The sequence below is a fragment of the Xiphophorus hellerii genome, chromosome 3 (genome assembly GCF_003331165.1).
Source record: "Xiphophorus hellerii strain 12219 chromosome 3, Xiphophorus_hellerii-4.1, whole genome shotgun sequence".
NCBI lineage: Eukaryota > Metazoa > Chordata > Actinopteri > Cyprinodontiformes > Poeciliidae > Xiphophorus > Xiphophorus hellerii.
Genome location: NC_045674.1, coordinates 27,568,791 through 27,596,238, shown reverse-complemented (window position 1 = coordinate 27,596,238; position 27,448 = coordinate 27,568,791). Strand labels below are relative to the sequence as shown.

Here is a 27,448-nt window from a genome sequence, read left to right as displayed (position 1 = left end):
CGATATTAAGTGGGTGTTGTCAGCTAACCTGCGGGAGGTTAGCCTTGTCAAAACTGGGCACAATTTCAAAAGCTGCTAAAGTTTTTTATTTGCAATTATGACACCCTGGATATACGTCGCTAAAGTTACTTTCTCCGTATTTTCTTTTTTCTTCATCTAGCGGAAGGTAAGAGACAAAACCCGAATTTTTATCTGTATTTTTTTCCTCTTCCGCAGTAACATTATCAAGCTAGCTAGCAATATTCCCCTAAAGAAAGCTAACGCAACTGTGTTTATTAGATACTTAAACTAACGAGCATAGTAAAGACCCTTTTATGTGGTTTTTTTGTGCTGAACGCTTGTTTGCTTCTATATTTTAAATTGGACAACATTCTGAAACAATTTGAGAAGCTAACAGCTAACCGTTAGCTTGTGTAAGCTAACAGCTAACCGTTAGCTTGTGTGATAGCTAGTTGCAAGGTAGATTAACGGCAAACATTTCCTATGTAATATTCAATAAACTTTTATTAGGTTGAATGTCTTTTACGTGCATACAGTATTGGGATATTTTAGAAACTTAAAACAACCTTGAAGTTGCTGTTAGCCGGCTAGTTTAGCCTGTTACATAATGCTGAAGTTGTGCATTTGTAACTTCGCATCATAGGTGTACACACTCAGCAGATCTAAGCTTTTAAAGTTGATAATTAGGTCAAAGTTGTTATTACCCGAGTCGTTTTGACATCCCTACTATGCTCTAGCAACTCACTCACCCTGTTTTGTTACACTAAATGCTTCACTAGAATGACTTTCTGGTGTTAAAGGAGCGAGAAAAGATTTGGAAGCAGCAGCATTAATGAAAACTTTGATTCCACACACGCAGAGTGTAAGTTTTTGTTGTCTATTTTTAAATAGTGCCTTTATTCTTCTCCCCAGGTGCATTCTACAATTATGGAGTTTTAAAACCAGGAGTGTGAGTTTTGGGGGGGAAAGGTGGCCTTTCCCCTCAAGTTGGATGGTTGGGTTGCTGGACGTGGACTTCAGGGGTTTTTGAAATTGTTGCCTTTTTTTTTTCTTTTTTTTTTGTAAATGGTTGGATATAAAAACTATTTTTGCAAATTTTTTGAGATGTACATTTTTGTATGAAGCGCATGTTAAGTTTTGTATTTATTGAATTCATCATGCCGGTGTGTGCTGCAAGCAGCCTTGTGTGTGTTCGATCCTTGGTCGAAATGGTGGACTGAAGGGAGCTACGGAAAAGGCTCTTGGGGTCGCTAGGGTGCGGTGGAACCTCAACACAAGCACAATTCTAGCACTCCAAACCACCTCGACCGTTTTCAGAAACTTTCCTTTCCTCCGAAAGCTTCTTTTTGTTCTGCAAAAATTGAGTCTCAGTGTTATTGGTTTGTTACGACGTGTCTTGTTTACAATTGTGGGTGTTGGGCTGTCAGAAAGACTCTGTGACAGAAGCGCAAGAGAGGATTTATTTTCTTTGAAGAGGTCAGGATGAGTCTGGCACTTCTGGACTGCACCCCGAAATGCCGGTCCCAGCAACACGCAGACCAGGTGGTGGCGGCGCTAACCAGTGGCTCCGAAGGAAAGCTTCGGGCGTTCCTGGCTTCACACTGCCACAACGCAACCAGCCTGCGCGACGCGTTCGGTCGCACGGCCCTTCACCTGGCGGCCTCTGTGGGAAAGAAGGCTCTGCTGGAGTGGCTCCTGGACGCCAAAGGGGCCGATCTGATGTTGAAGGATAAAGAGTCCGGCTGGAATGCGCTGCACCGCAGTGCCTTTTACGGACACATCCACTGTCTCATATCGTTGGTCAAGGTACGTGTTCACGGATTATAATCTCTTTTGAATTTTGGAGATTTTCTACAAAGTGATCTCTTCCTCTAATTTTTTTCCCCCGCACTTTGCGTTGCTGTAAACATAAATTTCTTTGTTAATTCTCAAGTGAAAGTAAAATAATGCAACGCTGTTGTTTTTTGCTTGATTTTTTTTCAACTTTGCCTGAGAGCAGGACAGCAAGACCAAATCTCTATAGCTGAACCTGCAGTAGGTCAAATTAAATTCATGTATTACAAGGGCCTAGTCAAAGTCCAGATCTGAATTCAATTTGGAATGGGTGACAGGACTTCAGTCTGATGGCTCAAACTTCAGTCGGAGTTTGAGCCATTTTGCACAAAACAGCAGAAATTTATGTTTCCAAGTCTGTAAATTTGTTGACATATCCCAAAAGAGTTGCAGAAAAAGCCCATTCTAAAAAGCATCTACTCAAGCAGGTGGGAAAAAAAAGCAAATGAAAAAAACTTTATTTGTAGAGAACAAAATGAAAACCATTTAAGTTTTTTTCCCCCTCTTATTTCTGTGATTCTTGGTGCTGAACATTAAATCCTAATAAAAATCGGTGATAATTTGACAAAATAAAAAAAACAACATAAAATTGAAAGTGAAAGAAGCAAAGAAACGATAAACAGAATAATGTTGTAACACAGAAGTTGGTTGGACTAATTTCTTTGAAAGTGAATATTTTTATATTCATTTATCTTCTCTTTAATTATTGTTGTTATTTTTTGATCATGTGAAGCATGGTGGACCTTTGTCCACCCTGGACAAGGAGGGTCTCTCTGTCCTGGACCTGACGATGAAAGACAGACCAGCACATGTTGTCTTCAAAAACACCAGTAAGAAAATCAGAGGCATTCTGCATCGTCCACTTTTGGACATTAGACTATGCTTCCCGTGTAAATGAACATGTTTTTTATTTAGCTGCATGAAAGAAATACATCAAAAGTCGTCTTCTAATAGTTAAATAAAACTTCACGTAGAGACAGAGTTATGGCCGTAATTGTAATGATCTTTCCTTCACTGCAGACCCATCAGAAGTGTACATGTGGGGAAGCAATACTAATTTTAGTCTGGGCCACGGGAACCAGGACAGCCGACATCACCCTGAGCTGGTGGACGTGTTTGCCAGGACCGGAGTTTACATCAAGCAGGTAAGAAAACTCCTCACTCCTCAGGAGAGATGGACTCATCATTTCCTGCTCACTGCGCCGAACATGACTTCTATTGCACCTTGTTTATCAAGAGATTGCCGACATATGTTACATCAATGTTCTTTAAAAAAAATTGCACTTGTGCTTTGGAGATAAGTTGCAAATGAGGGTTAGTAGATAACCACTCCCCTCCCTGGAGCCCAGCATTACACAACCTTCTCCTTAGGGTTCGTCAGCATGTTTTTTTCCCTCATGGCTGACTCATGCTACCCCTTGCTTTTGAATTTGCAACCCTTGGGAATATAGGATATTCTTTGAAAGTTTTAATACTTTTTATTTTTCTTCGATAGATTGCTAGCAAGCCACTGACACTTACTAAATGAGTAAATGTTCTGTTTTTTTCAAATGTGTTATGTTAACTGTCTCCTGTGGTCTGATCTCAGTTTATGATGTAGTAGATTTGGGTTGTACAGGAACTGTTTAGAAATTTGAGTTTGCAGAATCTGTTCCCTTTATGCCTAAAAGATAGAAATCTGAAATTTGAGTTTTAACATTTTAAGCTAAAAAACACACCTTATCCTTAGGGAACTCTCTTTGCAGATTTACACAAGATTTGGATCTTTTTACTGAGTGTTTCCAGTAAATCTTTTGGCACACAATTTGACTACACAATTTGTCAAACCAACTGAAGATGTTAAACTTATGAGGGTGGAGAGTTAACACTTGAACCACCACGTTCAAGGGTTAACCACAGCCAGATGTAGTCAAACAGAGCATGAACGCCAGCGTTTTGTCAGTGTGGATGAAATCTATTGGCGTTTGAGGTCATTTACATTTCTAGGTGTAGATTAGACTCTTCTTGAGAGGAAATTTAATGGAAAACATTTTATCATTTGCTTCATTATCAGCAATCTGTTTGGAAAATTAATTTCACCATGCAATTAACTGCTAATAAGTTGTAGATTTGTGTGCAAAAGTACCACTCAACAAATTCCACATTAGTAAAACAGATACTAAATAAGCTATAAAGTTTTTTTGTTGTTATTTCTTCACAACTTGTGGAAGTGTTTCCAGGTAAGCAATATTTCGCTTGCAAATATCGAGACTGTTTTGAATCAAATAAATAATTAATCTTTAGCTATTTTCATGTCCTTTTATTAACAGAAGAAACTTTCTCTACACGTTTCTTCCCGCAAAACGGTTTTCTAACATTCCCCGTGGGTCGGGCAGATCCGATATCATGGCCACACAATGACCTGGCGATGCGGAGTGTAGGCTTTGTCTTCCTAACCTAATCCAGCAGGTGCTAGAGGTTAAATATTAATTCCACAAATGACATGCTTTTAATTAAATGAGCTACGCCGTTGTGCACGCGTATGTGCGAACGTCCACATCAATGAGATTCTTCAGGAAACATCCCTGCGCTCTAGTGAAGGCTTGAGGGGCCCAATGTATTAGTAATGATGTTTGCTTTTCCACTTGTGCCCTGGCCTTTTATTGGCGTAGTGTTTTTAATGTCGCTACATGAGAGCTTGGCTGGTTGTCGCGGAGGGAGACGCGCCAAAGCCTCCAACTACAAGGTCAAAGTTCGAAGTATTGCCCAGTTACAACAAGCTCGCCCAGAATATTGCTTTGTAAAACTACAAGAAGCAATGAAAAATCCTAATTATGTATTTTCCTCCTGTAGGTGGTCGTGTGCAAGTTCCACTCTGTGTTCCTGTCTCAGAAAGGCCAGGTGTTTACCTGTGGACATGGACAAGGTGGAAGACTGGGTCATGGAGATGAACAGACCTATCTGGTGAGGTTTGACTCATCACTTCGTCACATACCTTTCTCAATAACTACTGAAAAACAGTTACTCTCCTCAGTCATTACTCATCTTATGAGCACAGGAAAGTGTAGATCTTGATTGTTATAAAATTTGTGTTTTACTTTTTTGGGGTTTTTAAGTTTCCCTTATGTTGAGGGACAAGATAAGAGAAGTGTCGTATGATTTTAGTATGATTTTCTTAAAAAATCATAACTTCATATGTCTAAAATTAAGGCCTTAAAATATCTTAAATTAATGTTAAGAAAGTAACTTTGCCTTAAGTGCATTAATCACAGGTCTTGAATTTTGTCTTGACAAGACTATTTAATCGTATAGACTATGGATTTATTTTCTCATAGAACTTTTCTGTCAGGCAAAATTTTCAGTCACACCCAGACATCTACATTTTGTCTGACGCTGGACGATTGAGGCTACCAGTAACTCACTGCTAACATACCCTAGCTAGCTAGTTAGCTCACTTTTTTGCTTCTGTTGTAAGAGCAGATTTAGCGCCAGTTCTTTGGACGAAGTTGTTACATTTCTGTGGAGACAGAAATGGTCTTATTTTTTTGCTCACAATGGTCTTAAAAAGTCTTGAATCTGAGTGATGGTATTCTATTACATCCAAATATATTCTTATTCATTTACCTTAATTGCATTTTATTTGGATATTTATATAAAGATCCAATGAAATGAAATGAGAATATTATTGAAAACCCCCTTTATTTAAGAGATGTTCACCAAGTGACTTTATTAAAGGTTATTTTCAAAACCTTCGTCTAAAACCTGACAGAGGTTGTCCCAGCGTTGTTTGTCCATGCCCTAAATAGATGGCAGCGTGACCCCTGCAGTCCTCTCAGCTGACCTCACAGCTATTCTCTGGGCCTTTTTGTCTGAAGCGTTGCTGCTGTCACGTCAGAGAACGATGCTCTATCAATGGTGCCTTTGTGGAAAGTGGAGAGAGCTGCAGGACTTAGATGCAGCCTTTTTTAAGGTGTGGAAGTTGAAAATGGAGGTTGTGTAATAAATCAATATCCCGAGCTTTGGACACGTTAAGGCTCAGGGTAACTCTACAGAGCTCAAATTTTCCTTTTATGAAGGAAGAAAGCGGTTGTTCAGAGAACACCACAAGTAGTCATTTTTCTCTCTTTGACACAAGCCATGTAAGAGTTAATAGGAGGATTGTTGGCACTAAATGGAGGGCAATCCTGCAAGAAAAGCTGTTAGACACAATAAAGGGCTTGAGAGTGTGGCGAAGCTTCACATACCAATAGGAGAACAACTCTCAACATGCAACCGAACATGCAGTTGACTAGTTTATATCAAATAATAGTTGTATGTTAGACTGGTCTGCTCATAGACCGATCTAAGACATCAGATTTTCAACAATTAATAACTTCATTGTTGACAAGTTATTGCATCCAGTCAGAGCTTCAGCTACTTTGTAAAAAAAAAAAACAAAGAAGGGAAAATAAAAAAGGACTTAAATTTCAGTATCTACAATGCAAAGATGGTGGAAGCACACCCAAAAAGATCTGTAGTTATAATTCGAACAACTCCAAAGTTTTTGTTCAGGGACTGGGCACGAATACCTGCCACACTTTTCATATACCGTACTTGTAAAATAAATACCATGAACTATTTTTCTCTAAGTTCATTTTTAGTCATTGATTTATGTTGGTCCATCACGTCAAATTCTTATAAAATACCTGCAGCTTGCTGTTGTACTGTGACAAAATGTGGACAATTTAAAGGTGTACACATACTTATGAAGGCACTCTGTTTGCAAATACATATTGACTTTTTTCTGTTTTGTGATTTATTTAAAAAAAAAAAAAAAAAATTCTCCTTTCTGTTTGAAGGTGCCTCGCATGGTGGAGGGTCTGATGTTCCACCATTGCTCTCAGGTGGCAGCAGCTAAAGACCACACCGTGGTGCTGACAGAGGAAGGCTATGTTTACACTTTTGGTCTCAACACCTTCCACCAGCTGGGCCTGACTCCTCCCCCTGCCTCTGCACATGCTCCTAAACAGGTGTGGAGGGTGGGGGGGGGGGGGGGGGGGGGGGGGGGGGGGGTAACTGACCTTTCAGAACAACCCCCCCCCCTCAAAAAAATGGGTCATGGCTTTCCTAATTTATTTATTTTTTGCTTTTGTTTCACGTCATACATGTGCTGTTTTTTCTTTTTCTTTTTTTATGTTATTATTATTATTATTATTATTATCATTATCAGGTGTTCTCCAAAATGCTGAAAGGCAGGGCGGTGATCGGAGTTGCTGCAGGGAGGTTCCACACGGTGCTGTGGACCAAAGAGGCGGTGTATACAGTGGGACTGAATGGAGGGCAGCTGGGTAAGACTCGGCACTGAAATCAACAAAACCATTGAAACTATTTTCAGATGCAAAATATGACTGAACTGTCTGGTTCAATTGGGATGAAAGCCTCAAAATGTGGCCACACAAGTGTAAAAATTAATCGAGACTGAAATATTATGCAAAAAAACCAACCTTGGAATTGGAGCCTTGAATAATCTTTTTTTTTGTGTGTGTATTTTATAAAATAACTGATGAAAAACATTAAGTATGAAATATTAAAATGCGTAAATGTGATCAGTGTGTAGCTAGTTTGGTATATTTCCGATGGAGTTTTGCACCACTCTGTGTCTGATCTCTAGGTTACCTGCTCGACCCAAACGGGGAGAAGTGCGTGACGACGCCCCGCCAGGTGTCGGCTCTGCACCACAAGGATGTCGGCATCGCCATGGCAGCGGCTAGCGACGGAGCAACTGTGGTCGTGACCGGGAAAGGGGACGTTTATCTGCTGGCTGACTACCAGTGCAAGAAAATGGCTTCCAAGTAAGAAAAAACAAAAGTAGTTGTAGATATCTCAGCTTGTTTAAAAAAAAAAAAAAAACACTTAAAGTAACTGTGATGGATTTTTTTTTTTCTTTTCAGGCAGCTAAACATCAAAAAAGTCTTGATCAGCGGTGGCAGTCTGGACCATCGGGTACATCCGCAGATCTTGAACGACAGCGGAGGGGAAAAGATCGCCATCTTGGCATTGGATGAAGCAGGGAGAGTAAGTCAGGGCTTCTTGCACACATATAAGCTGTTTACATAACTCCAGAAGCCTGAAGCTACAGATTTTAAACGCTGTCCTACAAACACGACGGATCCTGTTTTTCTATATTTTTATCACCGCCTCACTTCGTCTATAGTTATCCAACCCTTTCTATAGAGTTTAACGGGGGAATCTTTAAAAACAGCCGTACCTTTATGGTACAGTCCAGGTGTCAGCGATGACTAAGAATTGTATAACTCTCCTGTCTCCGTCAGGTATTTTGCTGGCGTTCGTCTGGCAGCGCGGTGAGACAGTGCAGGTGGGCGTATCCGCGTCAGGTTTTCATGTCCGACATCGCCCTCAGCAACAACGGCATGATGTTTGTGACTCCCGATGGGGAAGGCTTTAGCGGCGTATGGGCCGGGGAGTATAAAAAGTACGGAGAGAAAAAAGGTGAGGAATGACCCCCCTCTGTTCTCCCATTTAATTACATGTTAAAATCCACTAATGACATGTTGTGGTTTATTTAAATGCGATTCTTAATCTGCTCAAGTTCTCTGTTTCTTTTTATATTTTTGTCAGAAATTTTATGTTTCTGACCTTCTGATTAGATTTTTGTTGTTGTTGTTGTTTTGATTTGTTCACTTTTTACCTGGTTAAGTTTTGCTGAACTGTTGATTTTTCCAGAGGTCAGCGTGGAGGTTTCTGGGCCGTCGGACGCTGGCACCATGTATGAGCGAATCCGCCTGGAGAAGCTCCCTCTCGTCCACAGAGCCGTCAGCATCACAATGGACTCCAAAGGACGAAACTTTGGAGTTCTTCAAGCTGACCCCAGAACCAGGTATGAGATCAACCATTTGGAGCACAAATTCACAAAAAAACTGTCAAACTATTCATCCAAACAAAGTGAAGTAGTAGGGGGGGAGAATTTTTCATTTCTTTCAGATTTTTATTGAACTTTTCCAGAGAAATGCAGATTCAGTAATGTCTTGCTACTTTGGGAAATAAAAGGTAGTTTTTAAGTTTTCACAGGTGCAATTTAAACAGCCAACAGAGTGACTTTTTAAAATGTTGATTTAATGGATGTGGTGAGTGAGGAGTCCAAATATGATGTTGGCTTTTGTGCCTAGATGAAGCTGTTCTGAGACTCACTATTTCCTTCGTCAGAATGTAGTATTAGTATATAGTAATTTCTCATTATGCTGGCTGATTATGAATTTGTCACAGTGTTGACAGTTATAACTCATTAACTCATGTTTGTTTAAAAATATTTGTGGTTCATTATTTTTTGCACCTGTTCAAACATCTTCAACAGTTGTAAACAAGTCCTCTTATTGAAAAATCTGTGTACCTTTTTCTTTATTTTATTACTTATTCTTATATTCTTTAAATGCAATTGTGTTGCTCAAAGAAAATGAGGAATATTATCTCCTATCTAAAAGCTGGGCCAGTTTATTTATTTAAATTATTCTTAAACTAATTTAAGTTTTTATTTCAGTGTGGGAAAACACTGAATGTATATAAGTGAATTCTAATTATCCACATGGTTCCATTATGTAGGTTTAATCGGATTTCATACATCTCTGGATATGAATTAGATCCATTTGTTTAGTAAAGTGCTTTTTAACTGAATTGAAATTGAAAATGGATCAATTTCAGTGGAAAGTATGAGCTTCAGAGTATCGGAGATGAAAAAAAAACAAGAAAAAAAATGCGTAGTTGATTTGTTGAGAAACAGAAGCGGGATGAGAAATCTCATCTTTACCAATAGGAAGATCATACACTGCCTGGCCAAAAAAAAAGTCACCACCAAAAAATGGTCACACTCTCTAATATTTTGTTGGATCGCCTTTAGCTTTGATTACAGCCCGCATTCGCTGTGGCATTGTTTTAATAAGCTTCTGCAGTGTCACAAGATTTATTTCCATCCAGTGTTGCATTAATCTTTCACCAAGATCTTGTATTGATGATGGGAGAGTCTGACCACTGCGCAAAGCCTTCTCCAGCACATCCCAAAGATTCTCAATGGGGTTAAGGTCTGGACTCTGTGGTGGCCAATCCATGTGTGAAAAAGATGTCTCATGCTCCCTGAACCACTCTTTCACAATGTGAGCCCGATGAATCCTGGCATTGTCATCTTGGAATATGCCCGTTCCACTTGGGAAGACAAAATCCATTGATGGAATAACCTGGTCATTCAGTATATTCAGGTAGTCAGCTGACCTCATTCTTTGGGCACACAATGTTGCTGAACCTAGACCTGACCAACTGCAGCAACCCCAGATCATAGCACTGCCCCCACAGGCTTGTACAGTAGGCACTAGGCATGATGGGTGCATCACTTCACCTGCCTCTCTTTTTACCCTGATGCGCCCATCACTCTGGAACAGGGTAAATCTGGACTCATCAGACCACATGACCCTCTTCCATTCCTCCAGAGTCCAATCTTTATGCTCCCTAGCAAACTGAAGCCTTTTTTTCTGGTTAGCCTTACTGATTAGAGGTTTTCTTAAGGCTACACAGCTGTTCAATCCCAACCCCTTGAGTTCCCTTTGCATTGTGCGTGTGGAAATGCTTTTGCGTTCACAATTAAACATACTCCTGAGTTCTGCTGTTGTTTTTCTTCGATTTGATTTGACCAAACGTTTAAGTAATCGCCGATCACGATCATTCAGGATTTTTTTCCGACCACATTTCTTCCTGGAAGACGATGGTTCCCCACCATCCTTCCAGTTTTTAATGATGCGTTGGACAGTTCTTAACCCAATTCTAATAGTTTCTGCAATCTCCTTAGATGTTTTCTCTGCTTGATGCATGCCAATGATTTGACCCTTCTTAAACAGACTAACGTCTTTTCCACGACCACAGGATGTGTCTTTTGCCATGGTTGTTTAAGAAATGAGGAGTTACTCATTGCATCAGCTGGGGTTAAATAACTTGTTGCCAGCTGAAAGATAATCGCCTATGCAGTACTTATCCAATAGGAGGCTTGTACCTATTTGCTTAGTTAAATCCAGGTGGCGACTTTTTTTTTGGCCAGGCAGTGTAGTTTTACTGGTCACTGCGCCATCTAGGGGTGGAAACAGGGACGTCTTGAGACATTTGTAAAAGGAATAAATGTTTATAAAAGTGCAGTGCCACATAAGGAAAACATGCAATAAGAATTGACATGTTAACTTTTGAAAAGGTAGATGGTGTCTTTCTGCTTTGAGTTCATAGCAAATATAATGAGCAGCACAGGAAACAAAATATCGATGCCAAATGTATTTATTTATATAGCACATTTCCCACAGTTGGAACATTTGCACAAAGTGCTTCACAAAGTAAATGAAGGAAATTTGATGAGTAGTAAGTGAAGCATGGATCAATATATTTGATGTATGTTTTTTTGATGATTTCGATGATGGGATTTGAGAAAATGTGTTGTTCGTTTTCTGTAATTGATGAGTGTATTATGTTTTTGTGAAGTAAAGCACTTTGAACTGCCTTGTTGCTGAAATGCTATACAAATTAATTTGATTTGACTTTAATGACTAGCTAACTTTTACTGCAATCAAGTCAAATCTTCGAGATCTTCACTGTTCAGTAAAACTGCGACAGCAATAAACTTGCAGTATGTAATCATTCTGAAGACCTCGGCACCATATTGTCATGTTTCTAACAGCTTATTCAGCTTAATTTTACAGATTAAGATTAATCTTACAGATTAAGCTGTAAAAATCTTTATTCCTATGATTATTGTTCAAAATGGCTTAATTCCAATCTGTCCAATGTCCAATAAATCTAAAAATGTGTGTCTTTTTGTTTTCCTTCTCTGCGTCTTCCAGTTTGTTTGAGGTGCCCAGCATCTCTCCGTCTTCCTTTGCCCAGCACTTCCGGAGTCTTCTGGAGGAGGCCGACGAAACGGACAGCATCCACGACGTGACGCTTCAGGCCGGCGAGCGCAACTTCCCCGCTCACAAGTACATTCTGTCCATGAGGTCCGAGTTCTTCCGGAAGCTGTTCATGTCCGAGCGCTGCGGCGTTAACGAGGAGCTCGACAAGGAGGTGAGACGGGGCGAAGACGCCGTCGGGTGCGACTTGTTCATTCTGGAGAAGATCGCGGCGGACATGCTGGAGTACGCTCTGCATTTCATCTACACAGACTCTTGTGAGCTTCTGGTGCCCGGGGCTCGACCCAGAGGCTCGGGGATGTCAACAGGCCAAAACCAGGTAAGCAGAGAGCTATATTTCTTAAATAGTTTTTATTTATTTCTTTTAGGGACAAGATTTTGTTTTTTTTGCGGTTAATGTGAGAATTGAGCAGCAATTAAAGCCTAATCCAATATTATGGTTCTTAAGATCTATCCCTGAATCAGTAAGATCACAGAAGAACACTATATTCTTGCTTATGAAGGCTGTTATGACCATGTTGACAGGAGATGAGCTTCCTTTTTATACATTTGTGTCAGACTATATTTCTCTGGAAAGTTTTAAGATTCAGAATAACAAACTTTTTACAGTAAAGTTTGTTAGTGTCGAAGTACCTGAGGACTGAAATATAACGAGGACATTGCTGTGAATGTGTTCTGGATTTGTTACACATCTTAAATAATTTGTATATACGCTGTACTTGACTGTTGTTTTTTGAGTTGTTCAATTATATACATTTAATCTATATATTTTTTTTTACAGTTTTTTTTATTCAAACCTACATAGAAATATAACATAATCCAAGGTTTTGTTGTTTTTTTAAAAATCTGTGCACATTCTTAAAGTCCTTAATTCATGTATATAAAATTAAGGTTTTAAAATATCTTCAATGAATTTTGAAAAAGTAAGTTCACTTCAAATACGTTAATCACAGGTTTTAAATGTTGTGGTGATAAGACTATTGAATCTCATGTATTCTATGGAGTCTTTTTTTTTTTTTTTTTTAATTTCTGTCACTCAGAAAAGTCCTGAGTGACAAAACATTTAAGTCGCTTCTTTATTGCTTTCTGTGACTTGAGGTGGTCAAGGCTGCTTGTAACTAGCTGCTAATATATTCTTGCTAACTAGCAAGAGTATAGTTATATGTCTTTACTAGCAATATCCGGTATTGCTAGCGATTTTGCCTTGCTAATATTACTTGCAAGGCAGTATTATACCCTTTCTAGCTAGCAACGTACATTAGCAGCTATATCAGCAGGAACCATTAGTTCTGGTTCCTGGAGTAGAAAAACTGTCCAGCTAGCTCTTTTTTGTGTCTATCATGGTCTAAGTGCAAATTTATCACCACTTGGTTGAATGACGTTCGTCTTTGCCATTGGCTCACTTCTGTTTCCATCCCCTTTGATGCTACGTTCATTCTGGCGGTTAAGGTTGTTTCTTTTGCATATTTCTGTCATGATACAGGTCTTAAATTCCATCCATAACGGTCTTAAAAAGTCTTAAATTTGAGTCGCTGAAACCTGAAGAAACACTGCCAAGCTTAATATTCTTTTTTTTTCTTTTCCCGTCTATCTTCGGGATTCACCTGAACAAACCGTTTCCTCTGATTGTGCCAGGCTTATTTCATTTAGACTGTGTCCCTCTGTCTCTGCTGGCCAGGACTCTGAGCACGAGAGGCTTATCAGCAGTCTGCAGGACCTGGGGTTGAGAGGTTGCTCGGCCCTTGAAGTGTACCAGTCCCTTTCCCCTTCAACCAAAGGCGACGGCGACAAGGCGAAGAACAAGGGCTCCAAGTCGAGCAAAAAGGGGAAGGGAGGCAAAGGTGACAAGACCAGGGCCAGCGAAGGAGGGGCCAACCCGGTGAAAACCTTACAGGCTGTGGCTAAAAATCTGGGCCTGGGGAGCCTGTCAGCACGGTGAGCAGATGTTTCCCCTCTCTAACACAAAGGCAGAATTGATTTAATTTCATCAGTTAATATATATATATATATATATATATATTATTTATTTATTCCCATCCCTTCAGGCTGGATGGTGTGAAGTATGAGAATGGAAAGATTAACGTTGTACAGAAGAAAACTGGCAGCAAGCCCAAATTTTTCCAGAAAAAGTGGTTTGTAAAAGAGTTCATTTTAGTTGTAATAAAAGTTTTTAAAAAATGGATGGTAAACAATTAAGTATGTTCTCATATATGGTATTTTTTTGTGCAGCTCCTATCTTTGTGATGTCACTCTAAAATCTGATGATGGGAAAGAGTTTCCGTGTCACAAAAGTGTCCTCTGTGCAAGACTAGGTAAGAAACTAAGAATGACTGCTGATTGGTCCTTTTTCCTTACAAATTATATACTGTGTTTTATTTTGCATACCTGAATAAACCATTCAGTTTGTCATGTGTGTAGGATATTATAAGCTGTATTATTTTGTAGCAGCACCTGTATCGAGCGCCTTACAAAGAACTCCCACTCTTTGCTTTATTGGGTAATCATATGATAAGTATACACAGAATAGTGAAATGAAAGGATGATTGCAAATTATTTTCACATAAAACCATGAATACGACTGTAGGCCAAATTTCAGATTAGTGTTTTTTTTAAAAATCCTTCCACTATAAATATGCACTACTTGGTGCTTTTTCATAAAGTTACAGCAAAACTTGGTTGATGTCATTGTAACACGTCTGTTCAGACATTTTCAACAATTTCTGAACATTTTTTGCAAATATTTTGATCCTCATCCAGCATGTTTCTGCTTTGTTTTTTTGTTTGTTTGTTTGTTTTTGGTCAGAATACTTCAACAGCATGCTTGGAAACCCCTGGATTGAGGTTTGAGATTTGATCAAAAATAAAGTATTTCTGTATTCTCTACCCGCTGAGAGTTTTCTTTAGCAGTTTGGCTGCTGATGACGCTGCTGTGCTCCGTCACTCAGGCAACGTCGTGTTCAGCTCTGGAGATGCCCACCAGCTCAGAGATCCTGCAGGTCATTCTGGAGTACATTTACACAGACGAGTCTCCCACCATTAAAGGTTCTGACTCACATTTTGATTGAGTTTTTCTAACGGTTGCCAGATTGGGGTTGCTCATAATGGCTTTTATTGTTGCTTGTTCTCGCTTTTATCTCAACAGACTCTCCCAATGTGGAGTTTGTGTGCAACGTGCTGGTTGTGGCTGACCAGCTGCTCATCACGCGGCTGAAGGAGATGTGCGAGGTCATAATCACCGAGAACCGTACGTTCTTTGTCTTCCACTGTTTCCCGTCCACAAGAAGTGCTCTTCTATTCTAACCTGTGGGTGTCTTTAAAGGTTGTTTTTTTTTCATGTTAAAAGAGCAAATTCCTTTGTCTTCCATTAGAAATTTTAAGTTGGTTTAAGATTAATTCATGTTAATACAGTTTGGTTTTTTTTCCAGTAGGTATTTGGCTAATTTGCATATAAGCTGTTCAATCCAGGCAGTTTTTAATGTTTGAAATTAGTAACTGGAAAGCCATTTGAGGATCAGAATGTGAAGAAATCATTTGGTTCTTTATTAGACTTTTAATTAATTTCATGTGTTTATTTAACAAAGATAAAAAGACAAAGTGAGGAAGCAGTGCATGAACAGACTTTTGATTTGAATAGGCTCCCTTTTGATCGTAGAATAGTTTGGTTTACAGAGGAGTTCATGATGGATTCAGTTACAGCAAGACACTCGGGTCATCAGCCTTCAGCCACCAGGATTCATTTTGTTTCAAGTTAATGCTTTTGTCTTTTTTGTGGGAACAAAACTGATTTGTGGGAACATGCTGATTTAGGGTTTTAAACACTTAATATTTTTTTGTTTTAAAGAGTGTCCTTTTCTAAAGTTCTCACTGCTTAATGTTTTGCAGAAATTAACCTTGATGTGACATTTCAACTCCTCTTGCCTGCCTTACTTTGACCTTCCAGGGTTGGGGGTCACTTGCAAAAGAGTATTTCTAATGTCTTTCTTCCCTGGCAATGTTGCAGACCAACATATTCTTTCACATTAATGTTAGAAACCTGGGGTTTCAAACTGTTTGAGAACTGTAAACTTTATTTTAGTTTAGCCTCCTGTTTTTATGCATAAAAAAACACTTCTGGGGCTTTATAGACATGTTTGCAGTTACGTTTTCTGGTTTACTACTTCCTCATGTCACACTCCCCATGCCCCACATTTTGAAAATCCCTTTATTTTTGTACTGCTTATTCATTTTTTATTATTATTTTTGCCCCAATATTTGCAAAGAAATAAGTTCTGAGTTGCAAATTCTTGTTGATTAATGGGGTTCCTACTTGTTGACGCAACTGTAACTTGTAGCTTTAGACATAGTGTGACAGGTGTAGTGAGTGAACGCTGTTGGAACAATACATAAACAGTTGTTGCATTGATGCATATCTCCCCCCCTTCCCCTCAGTGACCCTGAAGAACGCTTCGGTGCTGCTGGAATTTGCCACCATGTACAACGCGGAGCAGCTGAAACTGTCCTGCCTGCAGTTCATCGTCCTCAACATTGGCGCCCTGCTGGAGTCGAAGTGAGAATCTGAGTCAATACGACAGCTTAGTTTAGCTAATTCGTACCACCTTATCAAGTTTAGTATTTTTAATGGCAAAGAAAAGTAAGCTTAGAGCTATAGAATCTTATTTGTAGTATTTAACTTAATTCAGTTGGTATTTGATTGAAGTTTTGTGCACATTTGGTAAAACCTTTCTCTATTTATATCCTAACATTAATATCAGTGTGACATTAATGTTAGAAATAAAAGTTTGTGTGTGTTAACTCCTTTATTTGGTTGTGTTGTCCTCAGGGCTCTGGATATCCTCAGTGAGGAAGTCCTCGTTGAGCTTTCTGCGGCTTATAGACAGGCGGTGAGTTTCATACCAGCGCTCCATGCTGTGTGCTCCTTAGGCTTGTTACTAGATAGATGATTGTTTGGACCGGGTTCTGGGAAGCTTTGAGGCTGAATCAATGCCTTTTTTCTCGAGCCTTTCATTAGCAGCTTTTCCAGTTGGACAGAGGACATTTCTCTCCTCTGATCCACACACAGCACAAGAGAGAGAGATTTATTTTAATGTTAATCTGAAAGAAAGCAAAAAACACAACTGTCTCATTCATTACTTTAAACGGCCGTTAGGTGTGTTTTTTTTTAGTCTGTTGAACCGCTTGTTTTCAGATCCCTGCTATGCAAAGGCGAGTTATCACGCCGTATCCCGGAGCACCAGACCTCAGTGCATATGAGGAGGAGGACTTGGACTCGGCATTCAGCCCCAGACCAGAGGGAGAACTGAATCAGACTTGCAGGTACACCAAGCAATAAATACACTAGTTAATAAACTTTTTTTTATTGCGCTGAATGCATATGTAGCTTTATTCAGAAATTGCAGTAGGAAAGGTTTGCAGTTTTATCTGTGCCATAAAACGCAAAAAGGTTCCAGTTAGAATCTTACATGCACTCATCATGGGAATGCATGCTGAGGTTGGGATTTTAATGATTGATTTTGAACAGTTCTTTTTCAGGGCATACTGATTCTACTGAAAGATTATTATTATTGGTAGTAGTAGTAGTATTTGCTTTTGTGTCAACAACTGGCGGCAGAAATGTAATTTATTGTAGATCGGAGCCTCACAATTTGCATAGAGCTTCAAATGTATATACTCCTCTTTTTTGAATTTATGCAAATGTTTATTACACATAGACCTCTACTCCTCTGTAGGCATTAATAAGCTTATTGCAGAATAGTGTTTGAATATATGATCACTATTTTGGCAGAATTTTATTTATTTATTTTTTAGGCACTTTAAAAAAAAATTCCACAGATGTTTAATCAATTTGAGGTTATGACCGTTCTAAAAACATAATACGTCTCTGCTTTATGAATTTTAAAACACAGATTTAGCGTAATTACAATGACGGTTAAAAAAACCAAACAAATAAAAGTCAGATTTTAAGACTGAAATACAATAATTATTGAGGCACCTTTATTAAAATAAATTAAACTATTTGGATATTGAAGACAACAGGACAACACTTTCAAGTGTCAGTGTTTTCTAAAATAAATTGGTTTAGTTTTTTAAGTTAAATATTTAATTTCTAAACATTATTCAAATGCAATGAATTCATCATGAAACCAAAAATTTTTTTTTCTTTTTGTAGATTAGTCCAATCACTGTCTTGTCTGTCAAGATAAAATTAACTATTCTACTTTCAAGCCATGTGGAAAATGGTTCCAAAACCCCAATTAATTGTTCATTAAAGTGAACTAAAAACACCAAAGTATCACGCTATATTTAAAAGCCTGTAAACGACAGTTTTTATATGTGCGAAACACACTCTCCAAAACAATATTCTGATCATATTTAATCATCTTCTGTTCTCAGAGAAGTCCTGTTGAAGAAGGCAAAGGTGAGGGCAAAAAAGAAACCAAGGAGACGCTCTGACAGTTCAGGAGGCTACACACTCTCTGAAATCATTCAGAGCCCTCCTGCTGCAGGTACACACACACACGTTTGTACCTGTATTTTGTACATTTTGCAGCAGGTTGTTTTGGTAAGCTGCCTTTCTTCTTCTTTTTGTCCAGCGGTGTCTCCTGTTCTGGTTAAGACGGGGAAGGCCAACTCCACAGAGTCTCTGCAGGAAGTCCTCACTTCTGACTCAGAGGGCAGCTACATGGCAGTCGGCAGTCCCAGAGACATGCAGTCTCCTGTCTTTCATGACAAACCTGAGGTTATTTTACATCTTTGTTAAACTGTTGCCTAGAGGAAAAAAAGAAAATATTAACTCTAGTGGTTAATACTTTAATTTCTGGTCATAGTTCACCTTAAGCTTTTAAGCACTTACATTCTGACAGATTCTTTAAATTGTATAAATATTCTTGAGTGTGAATTTCTAAAGCTACTGCTAAATCAAGTAATTTTCCTGGTTATTTCTGTAGGATGATCGAGCGTTCAGTCAGAGATTAAAGACTCCACCCAGCACTCCAACCTCCCTGAGATTCAGCCTCCCTGTTCTCCCTCCAACTCCCCCGACCTCCATCCCCAAAGACCTCCCCAAGCTTATTGCGTGGTAAGGAATATTTTCTCCATGATTCCCGCATTTTATCACTTTTTAATTGAGACTTGGTAGAACTACTGTATATCTTAAGGCAACTGAAATGTAGATGGTGGATCTATGGCACCGTTTCCTTGATGCCAACGAATCTGTTTCTACAACCTGCAGTCCCGCTCACGCACCTCCAGTGTTGGATCTGAGAACCATCATGGATATGGAGGCCAGCTCTCTGCAGACTCTTGGTGCAACTCCAAAAAGCCCTGGAGTGTAAGGAGACGGCTTACGTACTGATTGGATCAGGGCTGGAACGTGTAATTGTGACAAATCGATTATTGGAATAATCATCAACTGTTTTTTAGTAGTCGATTAATCATTAACTGGAGAATGCAAAGTCAAAACAAGGCCATGTGCTTGTTTTTTCCTCCTGTAGGATGTCCTAATTCAGCTCAAAGAAAAATATTGTCAGCAGTAATTCAGCAAAAACTCCATAAAAAAACATGCACATGTTGGATTTAAAATAATAATGAAAAAAACTTCTTTGTAAATCTTTTTTTTACCAAGAACTCCTCAAGTGGCAGATTTAACTTCAAATGGTTCAAATCCTATTTTTAAAAAATATGTGCTTTTGCTTTTCATTTATCAATCGGTAAATCCAAAAATAATCAACAAATCAGCCCTGCACTGTATTGGCGTTACGCTGAGCGGACATGGTTAAGCTTTTCACATATTGATGTTAGAAGTATCTGTTTAGCTGCAGATGTAGCCTTTGCTGTAAATAATCAAGTGTACACTAGATGAATGCTTTGTTTTTATAGGCAATAAAATATTACATCTTTTAATGCATTTGTAACTTTGTATTCAAAAATGTTATAAATTCCAAATTGTGCCAATTCATTTAGTTGATTAATCGTCTGAATAATCGATAACTAAAATAATTTAGTTGCAGCACTAGAGCAGATGCATTTACACAACTAGACATGGTGTTTTTAAGATTAATAAAGGCATTTGTGCTACATTACGTTTAGATTTCATTGTCCTAATTCAGGTGTGTGTGTGTGTGCGCGCGTGTTTTTCTGTGTGCATGCAGGGTGACCTCCAGCGTCAAACACTCTACTGTTTCCTCCAAACTGTCCCAGAAGCAGAGGAAGATGTTGGCCATGGCCAGTAGAGAGGCCATTGTGGACTCACCTCCATCTAAATCGGTGCCCATAGTCATGCCATCCAAGAGCAGCGAGAAGGCCTGGTGAGCCAACTGATTTAAAAAAAAAACCCAAAACTTTTTAAACTGTGCTGTTATTGTTGATTTTTGTGGGACTCTTTTTCTCAACTCAAAGCTTTTTGTCTTTGTCAATATTCCAGTATTTTCTATTGCATTTTCTGCAGGGCAACAGCTGTCCAGTCCCCTCCTCCTTCATGTTCATTTCGGGCTCTCGTGGAGGAGGAAGAGAACCGTTCAGCCAGAGTGGGTCACCCGGGACCCCAGCGGGTCCAGAATGCCCTGGGGACTTCCGCCAGCGCCACGCCCACTGCCCGGAGGGTCACGTTCAAAAACAACGAGAGCGGCGAGCCAGAGAAGCCCACTGGGTGAGCAGAGTGCTTTCACATGACTACGCATGTCACCATGGCAACAAATTTTTACTTAAATGAATTAAATTCTTTCTAAAAAACATTTGATACTGGTACAGGAAGATATTTTAAATATCCAAAATAAAACAACAACTAAAGTCGATAAATAAACCCTTTTTCTTCCCCACACACACACAAGACACCATAAATAAAATCCATTATGAAGTCTGTGCAAATAAAATATTAATCATCAAAATAGAAATTACTGAGCTCAATTGAATTCATCATGTGACTTAATGGCTTATTGACAGGCCTGCACATTATCTAATTTAACTGGTTCAAATATAGGCCTGTCCTGCTAATACATGGACAATACTTTGTCCCTGAAGTTATCGTGATTAACGATAATATTGTTGTTTTTGTGACCGTTTTCAAGTAAATGTCAATAATAATGTCATAATAATGCAAGATCACGTTCTCAAAGATCATCACACTTTAATTGTAATAAGCATTCAACACTGGAACTGGAAAACATTTTAAATATCAAAAAATAAACACAACAGAAAAAACAAAGTAAATTATGACGTCTCTGTGAACAAACTAAAATAAAAAAAAGGGGCTAGTTGAGACAAAAGCACCAGACTGAAGACTTCTGTCATCCAGCTTTTGGTAAAAAGAGAAACAACAATAAGTCAGGCAAATGTAAATTGAGTTATTTTTTTATTTTACCATGAGATTAATTGACTTCTTGCTTATTGTGACAGGTCTACAAGGGCATTTAAAAAAAAATCCTACACATAGGTTGGTATTGACATGAGTAGATCTTCTTGTTTTTTCTGCTGATTTCCACTTGAAGGCACTGTTGAGGTATTTATCACGCTGTCATCACAGTCTGCGGTTTTTATTTTCATCGCACTGCATTTCTACTTTATATTATTGCTATTGGTGGAGTAAATATGCTTAAATTTATCTATTATAATTGCGGATCCAACATAGAAACATCATATTAACATGAATGTAGTTTTTATATTTATTTCAGAGCAGGGAAACTAAACATTTTTCAGACTAATTTTCATAAGAAGTGGTGGGGAGAAAAAAAAATCAAAATAAAATGCCGTATGTTACTGGTGGAGTCGTTGACGTTGAGTGCTGGGGTTCCTGGAGGTTCTCTGCTTGGGAGGCATGGAGTGAGGCAGGATACTCCGATCTGGGTGACCCCGATGCAGCTGGGTTAACCTGCCCGCGGAGACAGAGTCACCCTAACCTTTACAGCCTCTCTTGACAGCTGGATAAACACAGTACACACACGCACGCACACGCACACACACGATATCCTGATCCGGGGAAAGGTTGTGCTTTGCTGTTTATACGCCATCTGACCCCCGAAAGACGTGTGATGTGATTATCATTTGTTTACTGGATTTGAAATCTCCTGCTTTAAGCAGTTTTCATCCTGGATTGTAACAGAAAATAAATAAATACATAAATAAAAAAACTTATTTCTGGGTGCTAAACAGCTGTAGGACTCAATCACAAACGATGGGGGCAGTCCTCGCGTCACCACGGATCACGCAGAGCAGAGAGCCGGTTTAACGTCGAGTCAGGAAGCCCTGGATAATCTCAGCCGTGCGTTTCCAGACCCACAGTCCGATTCAATAGAGATGCCTCTCTAATCTTTGATTTGACATTTTTTCCGTCTTATGTCTTCAGCGTGTGCTTCCAGAGGAAACTCCTGGTCGTATCATTACACTGGCCTGGCTGCAGTATCCATATAACTGAATGCTTCTGACCACATTTATAGTGCTTTGCATAACCACTCATACCTCTTGTACGTTTTTGCTACATTACTGCCAGGAAATTCAATTTATTTCATTGGGATTTTTTTTGGCGTATAATCATGAAGTTGAAGAAAAACGATCCCAAAAATGTGAAAGGTTTGTCATGTGTTTGCATACAATTCCTGAGTGAGTCAATGATTTTTAATATCAATTTGATAACCAATTCGATTTATTATGTTTGGGAATATTTTGCTGAAAGATGAACCCCCTGCAAATAATTTTATTTTCTCTTTTAGCAGGTTGTATGCTCCAAAACTCTTCAAAGTTGACAGGAAATTTGAATGCATCACTAAGGGTAACAAAGTGTTACTGGAAGACATTAACAACAATACTTGAACACTTGAAGTCTCAAAACAGGCAAACATAAATAAAGTACAATAAAGATACAGTTTTTGCGCAGATTGACTGAAGGAGTAAAATTAGTCAAGGTGTTGCCACGCAACTGTCAAAATCCATTCCGCAACCTTATCCAGACGTTTTGGCACATAAATGAACGCCTGAACTAAAGCGAAGTCGGAACGAAATGCCAGAACGATCGCCATCCAGAAAATCTGTATAATCTCTGGTATGAAATGAAGTCAAAGCCGGGAGTAATCAGGACGTCCCTTGTAGCTCAGTGTGCAGCGCTCTAACCCATCCTGTGCGTCTCCTCCCACTCCCTCCTCCCCCTCAGGCCGTGGGTGCTGGGCGCCGTGGGCAGCCCCCCCCTCTCCTCCCTGGTGACCTTCGCCTCCATTGTGGAGGAGGAGAAGCAACAAGAAGCAGCGTTGATCCGCAGCCGAGAGAAGCCGCTGGCGCTCATCCAGGTAGACAACAAACAAACGCACTCCCTCGCTCCCGTTTTGATTCTAAACTAGGACGACATGGTGGTGGAATGTCTGCTCCTTTTGTCAGCAATCTGTTCCCGTCTGGCAGATTTATCTGTTTAACATCTCCGTCTTGCGTTGCCGTCGATGCCAGACTACTGCCACTGCCTTCACTAAACACTTTTTTTCCTTTTTTTTTCCTTTCCTCCCCTATGTGGCTTTCTGGTTTCCATTATCTTAAACGCTCCTTTACCGCCATTAGACTTTCACCGTCAGCGTTTCCCGTTTTCACCCACAAGTGAATTGTGCTTTTGCTGAACACATTATCCCATCTCATAATCTGCGGGATGTTTTGCTCCCCCCTCCGTCTCCCTCTTCCTGCAGATTGAAGAGCGAGCTATTCAGGACCTGCTGCTCCACTACAAGGCGCGGGACAACCCAGACGAGCTGATAGCGGTGGAGACGACGTCCAGAGGCCCGATGGCCGCCCCAACCTGGCACAAACACTAACGACGGGCGAACCCGGGACGGCACAACATCAGCATACCGTCAGAGCGAAGAGTTTGAATCCAGATCCTCCCCACTGTGTGTTTCTGCTCTGCTGCTGCTCCGCGTCTTGTTTATTTCAACTTGAGAGAGCGACAGCTTCGCGTGTCACAAAGCGCTCCCAAAGCAAACGTCCTTTAGAGATCGTAGTTCTCAGCGAAGCAGAAATACGGCGCAAGCGACTTTCCCTCATAAATCTCCTGTCGCGTGAAGTTGCCAAAGAATCGGGAGTTTAAGCTGCAAAGTGGGTACAAACTAAACAGGGGGCTTGCGTGTGTCTGATAAGTTTAAGTTCTTGGTTTAATTATGAAAATTTAAGAGTGCCAAACAGCAGCTGGCAGAGCTTCAGCTGTAATTAGTGGGATATGTCGTAGAGGTGCACCGATCGGCGTTCTCCGGCCAATACCGATTTCTTTTTTCTTTTTTGAGGTTTGAGTTGCTGATTTAGATTAGTATCCATCAACTAAACAATATAGGCCATACAAAAATGTGCTGTAGGTTTGTTGGTAGATGTAATGTAGTAGTTGAGAAAATCCAACGAAAAATGAAGGAATTGCAAGTTTACCCTTTTCCGCATCAAAGCACAAGTCCTTCACTTTTACCTGAGTTTTCACAAACTGAAACTGCATCAGCATTTCAGGCATTTAATGAATCAGGAAAAATTCTGAATTTTCTTTTTTCTTTATGCATATTTCACCAGCCGTCTAAGGAGAGGTCGGCCTTCTGATCTTGTCAAATTGATGGATGTGTCCTTTTTTCTTTTTCTTTTTGATGACAGATTTGCTCAGCTGTACTGTCACCAGTAAACTATTGATTATAAGATCAGCGTCCACAAATGACAAGTAGTGTAAATACATGATTTTATATAGTTACACGTGAATGCCAAACAAAGTGAGAAGGCATATTGTTGCGACGCTGGTTTAAAACTGTGATTTAGAGACGGCAGCGTGCGGATTTAAATCTTTAGTTCAGTAAATAAAATGTTTCTTTTTTTCTGGAAGCCATTGTGAGTTTGGTAGTTGAGCTTCAGAGCACATAATCTCTTTACCTACCAAAAGTTTTTGTTTTTGTGTTTGTCTAAGACGTAAGGATGTGAAAGCAAAACTGGCATGCAATAAAATAAAATGAAAACTCATCTGTTCAATGAGCTTCACGTGTATTTTTATATTGGATTTAAGTGATTTAGATTAAAGCTGACTTCCATTGTCTCAATTTTCCATCAAAACATCCAATTGGTGTTCTTTTTCGTCGGAAATAAAAAAAATAACATTTATCTCCCTCACATCTCATCATGCTACATCGGCCCTGAATGAGAGCGGGACCATTATGAAGTCTCGGTCTGTGATTAACTGTGATGACCCTGATCTCGGCAGAGGGGATGGTGATTGAGGGATTTTATTGGCCGTAATTGAACACGGAACGTTGCGTCCGAAGTCGGAGAGAGACGACTCATGGGGAAAAATGTTAATGACGGATTAGGATGTATTAGCCGGGGCAGAGATGACACATTAGTTAGAGGGGTAAACGTCTTCCTTTTGACCTCGTGCTAATGCGATGTGCCGGGCGATTTATGCTTTTTCAAGTGGACTGCTCATTGTGTATGTGCTCGGAATGAAAATGTCGGCGTACAAAATGTCCTGAAATTGGTTTATTGGGCAATAAGGAGCTCTCCTTTAATGCACAGGGCTACCGTCAGTCCTCAGATTTTTTTTTTAAATTTAATACGCGCGTCTTGGTTTTTGTCACAACCCGTTGGATTATTGTTTAAATTATTGTACGTTGGTAATATAAACTGATTTCAAATTTTGCTAAAATGGTCAAATAAGCCATAAAAGATATACAAAATATATATTTTTTAATTTTCAGGGACAATTCTTTTTTACATGTATACATTTTGAAATGGCAGGGTTGTTTGAGGCTCAATAAATACAATATCAGAGTTTAGGATTTTAAACAAGGACATTTTCTTTCATTTTCATCAATTCAAAGAGCAAAATTCATGTTCAGTTCTAGTTGAATTTCAAAATCCTCACTACAAATTATTGGCAAAGTACACAGATGAGCAGCTTTTTGCAATGAAGCAAAGAGCTGTTTGAATAGCTTAGCAAAGCTGTTAGAAATATTTCTCCGTATCGGACACTTTTAATCACTGCACTCTCGACATTATTTTTCAATGTCTTCAACATAGCCATCTCTGGTAATTAGGAGTATACATTTGTGTTATGACCTGCTGCTTCATTGTCAGTTGATGAACTGGAGGTTTTAGCCTATCAGACACAAACTTGTCTGTAGGCGATTGGTTGAAAAGGTCTTCAGTTTAATAATAATATTAAGTTCATGAGACACAGCCATCTTTTTTTTTTTTCCAAATCCATCCAAAGATTTTCAGCTTTATTCACTGCAAAAAAAACCCACTGAATCATACCAAGTAATTTTGGTCTATTTTCTGGTGAAAAAAACAAGATATTTGCACTGAGATATCAGGCAAAACAAGTTAGGCAAAACTAACTTACAAGTAACTTTTCAGTAAAATATAGGAGATGAAAAAGTACTAGATAAAAGTGAAATAATCTGCCAGGAATCTGGTATTTATACTGGCAGATTATTTCACTTATAGCTAGTACTTTTCCAACATTGTCAAGGATTCATTGACTTAAAGTAAGCTCCCATATCTTACAAAAAAGTTACTTGTAAGTTGGTTTTTAGCAAAAAAGGATATGGACTATTATTTTTGGAAAGTGACTACAGGCTTGCAGATGGGATGACATTGTTGTGTTATTAAATTATCTAAATTAACCAGACTAGACTTGGCTGAGGAGAGTGAATCTTTCTTGGCGCACACAGAGCCTCTGCATAGTGTAGCAAGATGTCGATATATGGTATTGCCACTTTAGCAAAGGGATGAACCTTTATTCTTTACTTTGAATCTCTTATTCAAATTGAGTTATAAAAAAATGTTTTGTTTTATTCAGTTTCCTAAGTTAACTTTGCATTTCAGCTGCTTTGTTCAAGTACTAAAGCCATTAGCTCTTTATAGCACTGTTAATCAACTTTTGTTGCCTCTTTTTGCTGTCCGTCATACTGAAAATGCGTTAGCCATTAGCAACATTTAGAAATATTCAAGCAATTTATCCATTACTTTTAGCTGAAGAAACTTGAGATTTTTTTTTACCTCAAAGCTGCACAGTTTTTAATGTATCCTTTACTGCAGCATATCCTTGCACTGCTTTTAAATGTCAGATCTGACTTCATATAGATGTATGTTATCCAGGTTGCTCCTCCGTTCCATCTCTTCAGAATATCTGTCCAATCCTTGGTTCCAGTCTTTTCCAACTGAGCCGTATGAGCACTTGAGAACCCCGGTGGGAATCGCTGCTGTAGATTTCATTAGGGAGAAACCCTCCGAGATCAATCCGGCATTATGCAGCATTTGAGAAAGCTGAGCCCCTCCCTTTTAAGAGCGGGACGAGGATAATCCCTGGTTATTCAGCTTCCCTTCCAGGCACATGGGAAAGTCATAGGGCTGTCCTCCAGATGGTGAGGATAACTCCAGGATTAATTTGTTTATGGAGAAAAAGTGACGCTCCAGACGCCCCGTGGAACAGCTGCCACATTTCCAACCTGCTCTGACTGGAGAGCGCCAGGTTGCAGCCAATTCATCAAGGTTCAGTCGTTATTTATTCAGCCATCACTTATCAGGTAGCCTGTCGGCACCAGACAGTCAGTTGAATAGACCTGAAGTCGAGCTTTGAGAAGTTGCGTCCTGTCCGGGCGGAAAATCTAATGAATCACTTAAGATGAGACAGAAATGGCCTAATCGCTGGATAGTCATCCTGATTTTGCTAACAGAACTAAAGCTTAGACTTAATTTAGAGACGTGTATTGAAATTA

At 39.4% G+C, this 27,448-nt stretch overlaps 1 protein-coding gene across 1 annotated transcript; it reads left to right on the top strand.

Moving 5' to 3' along the window:
• On the top strand, window positions 1-24,701 carry ibtk (inhibitor of Bruton agammaglobulinemia tyrosine kinase). Its single transcript, XM_032558048.1, has 29 exons — window positions 1-166; window positions 913-1,806; window positions 2,567-2,663; window positions 2,854-2,978; window positions 4,666-4,776; window positions 6,651-6,821; window positions 7,022-7,139; window positions 7,463-7,643; window positions 7,743-7,866; window positions 8,124-8,301; window positions 8,536-8,689; window positions 11,676-12,060; window positions 13,420-13,676; window positions 13,787-13,873; window positions 13,971-14,053; window positions 14,545-14,582; window positions 14,687-14,783; window positions 14,884-14,985; window positions 16,170-16,287; window positions 16,561-16,621; window positions 16,927-17,054; window positions 18,132-18,244; window positions 18,332-18,477; window positions 18,686-18,816; window positions 18,970-19,068; window positions 19,889-20,044; window positions 20,185-20,385; window positions 22,879-23,011; window positions 23,396-24,701. Exons 2-29 carry the CDS (start codon window positions 1,483-1,485, stop codon window positions 23,519-23,521), a joined length of 4,044 nt encoding a protein of 1,347 aa, XP_032413939.1. The 5' UTR covers window positions 1-166; window positions 913-1,482; the 3' UTR covers window positions 23,522-24,701.
• Window positions 24,702-27,448: the final 2,747 nt, after the last annotated feature.

What these genes read in the sequence shown, in the direction of transcription:
- ibtk (XM_032558048.1), top strand. Translation starts at nt 1,483, where the DNA reads ATGAGTCTGGCACTTCTGGACTGCACCCCGAAATGCCGGTCCCAGCAA. An exon ending in CTCCCCAAGCTTATTGCGTG is followed by an intron (nt 18,817 to 18,969) that starts GTAAGGAATATT and finishes TACAACCTGCAG; the next exon opens with TCCCGCTCACGCACCTCCAG. An exon ending in AAGAGCAGCGAGAAGGCCTG is followed by an intron (nt 20,045 to 20,184) that starts GTGAGCCAACTG and finishes CATTTTCTGCAG; the next exon opens with GGCAACAGCTGTCCAGTCCC.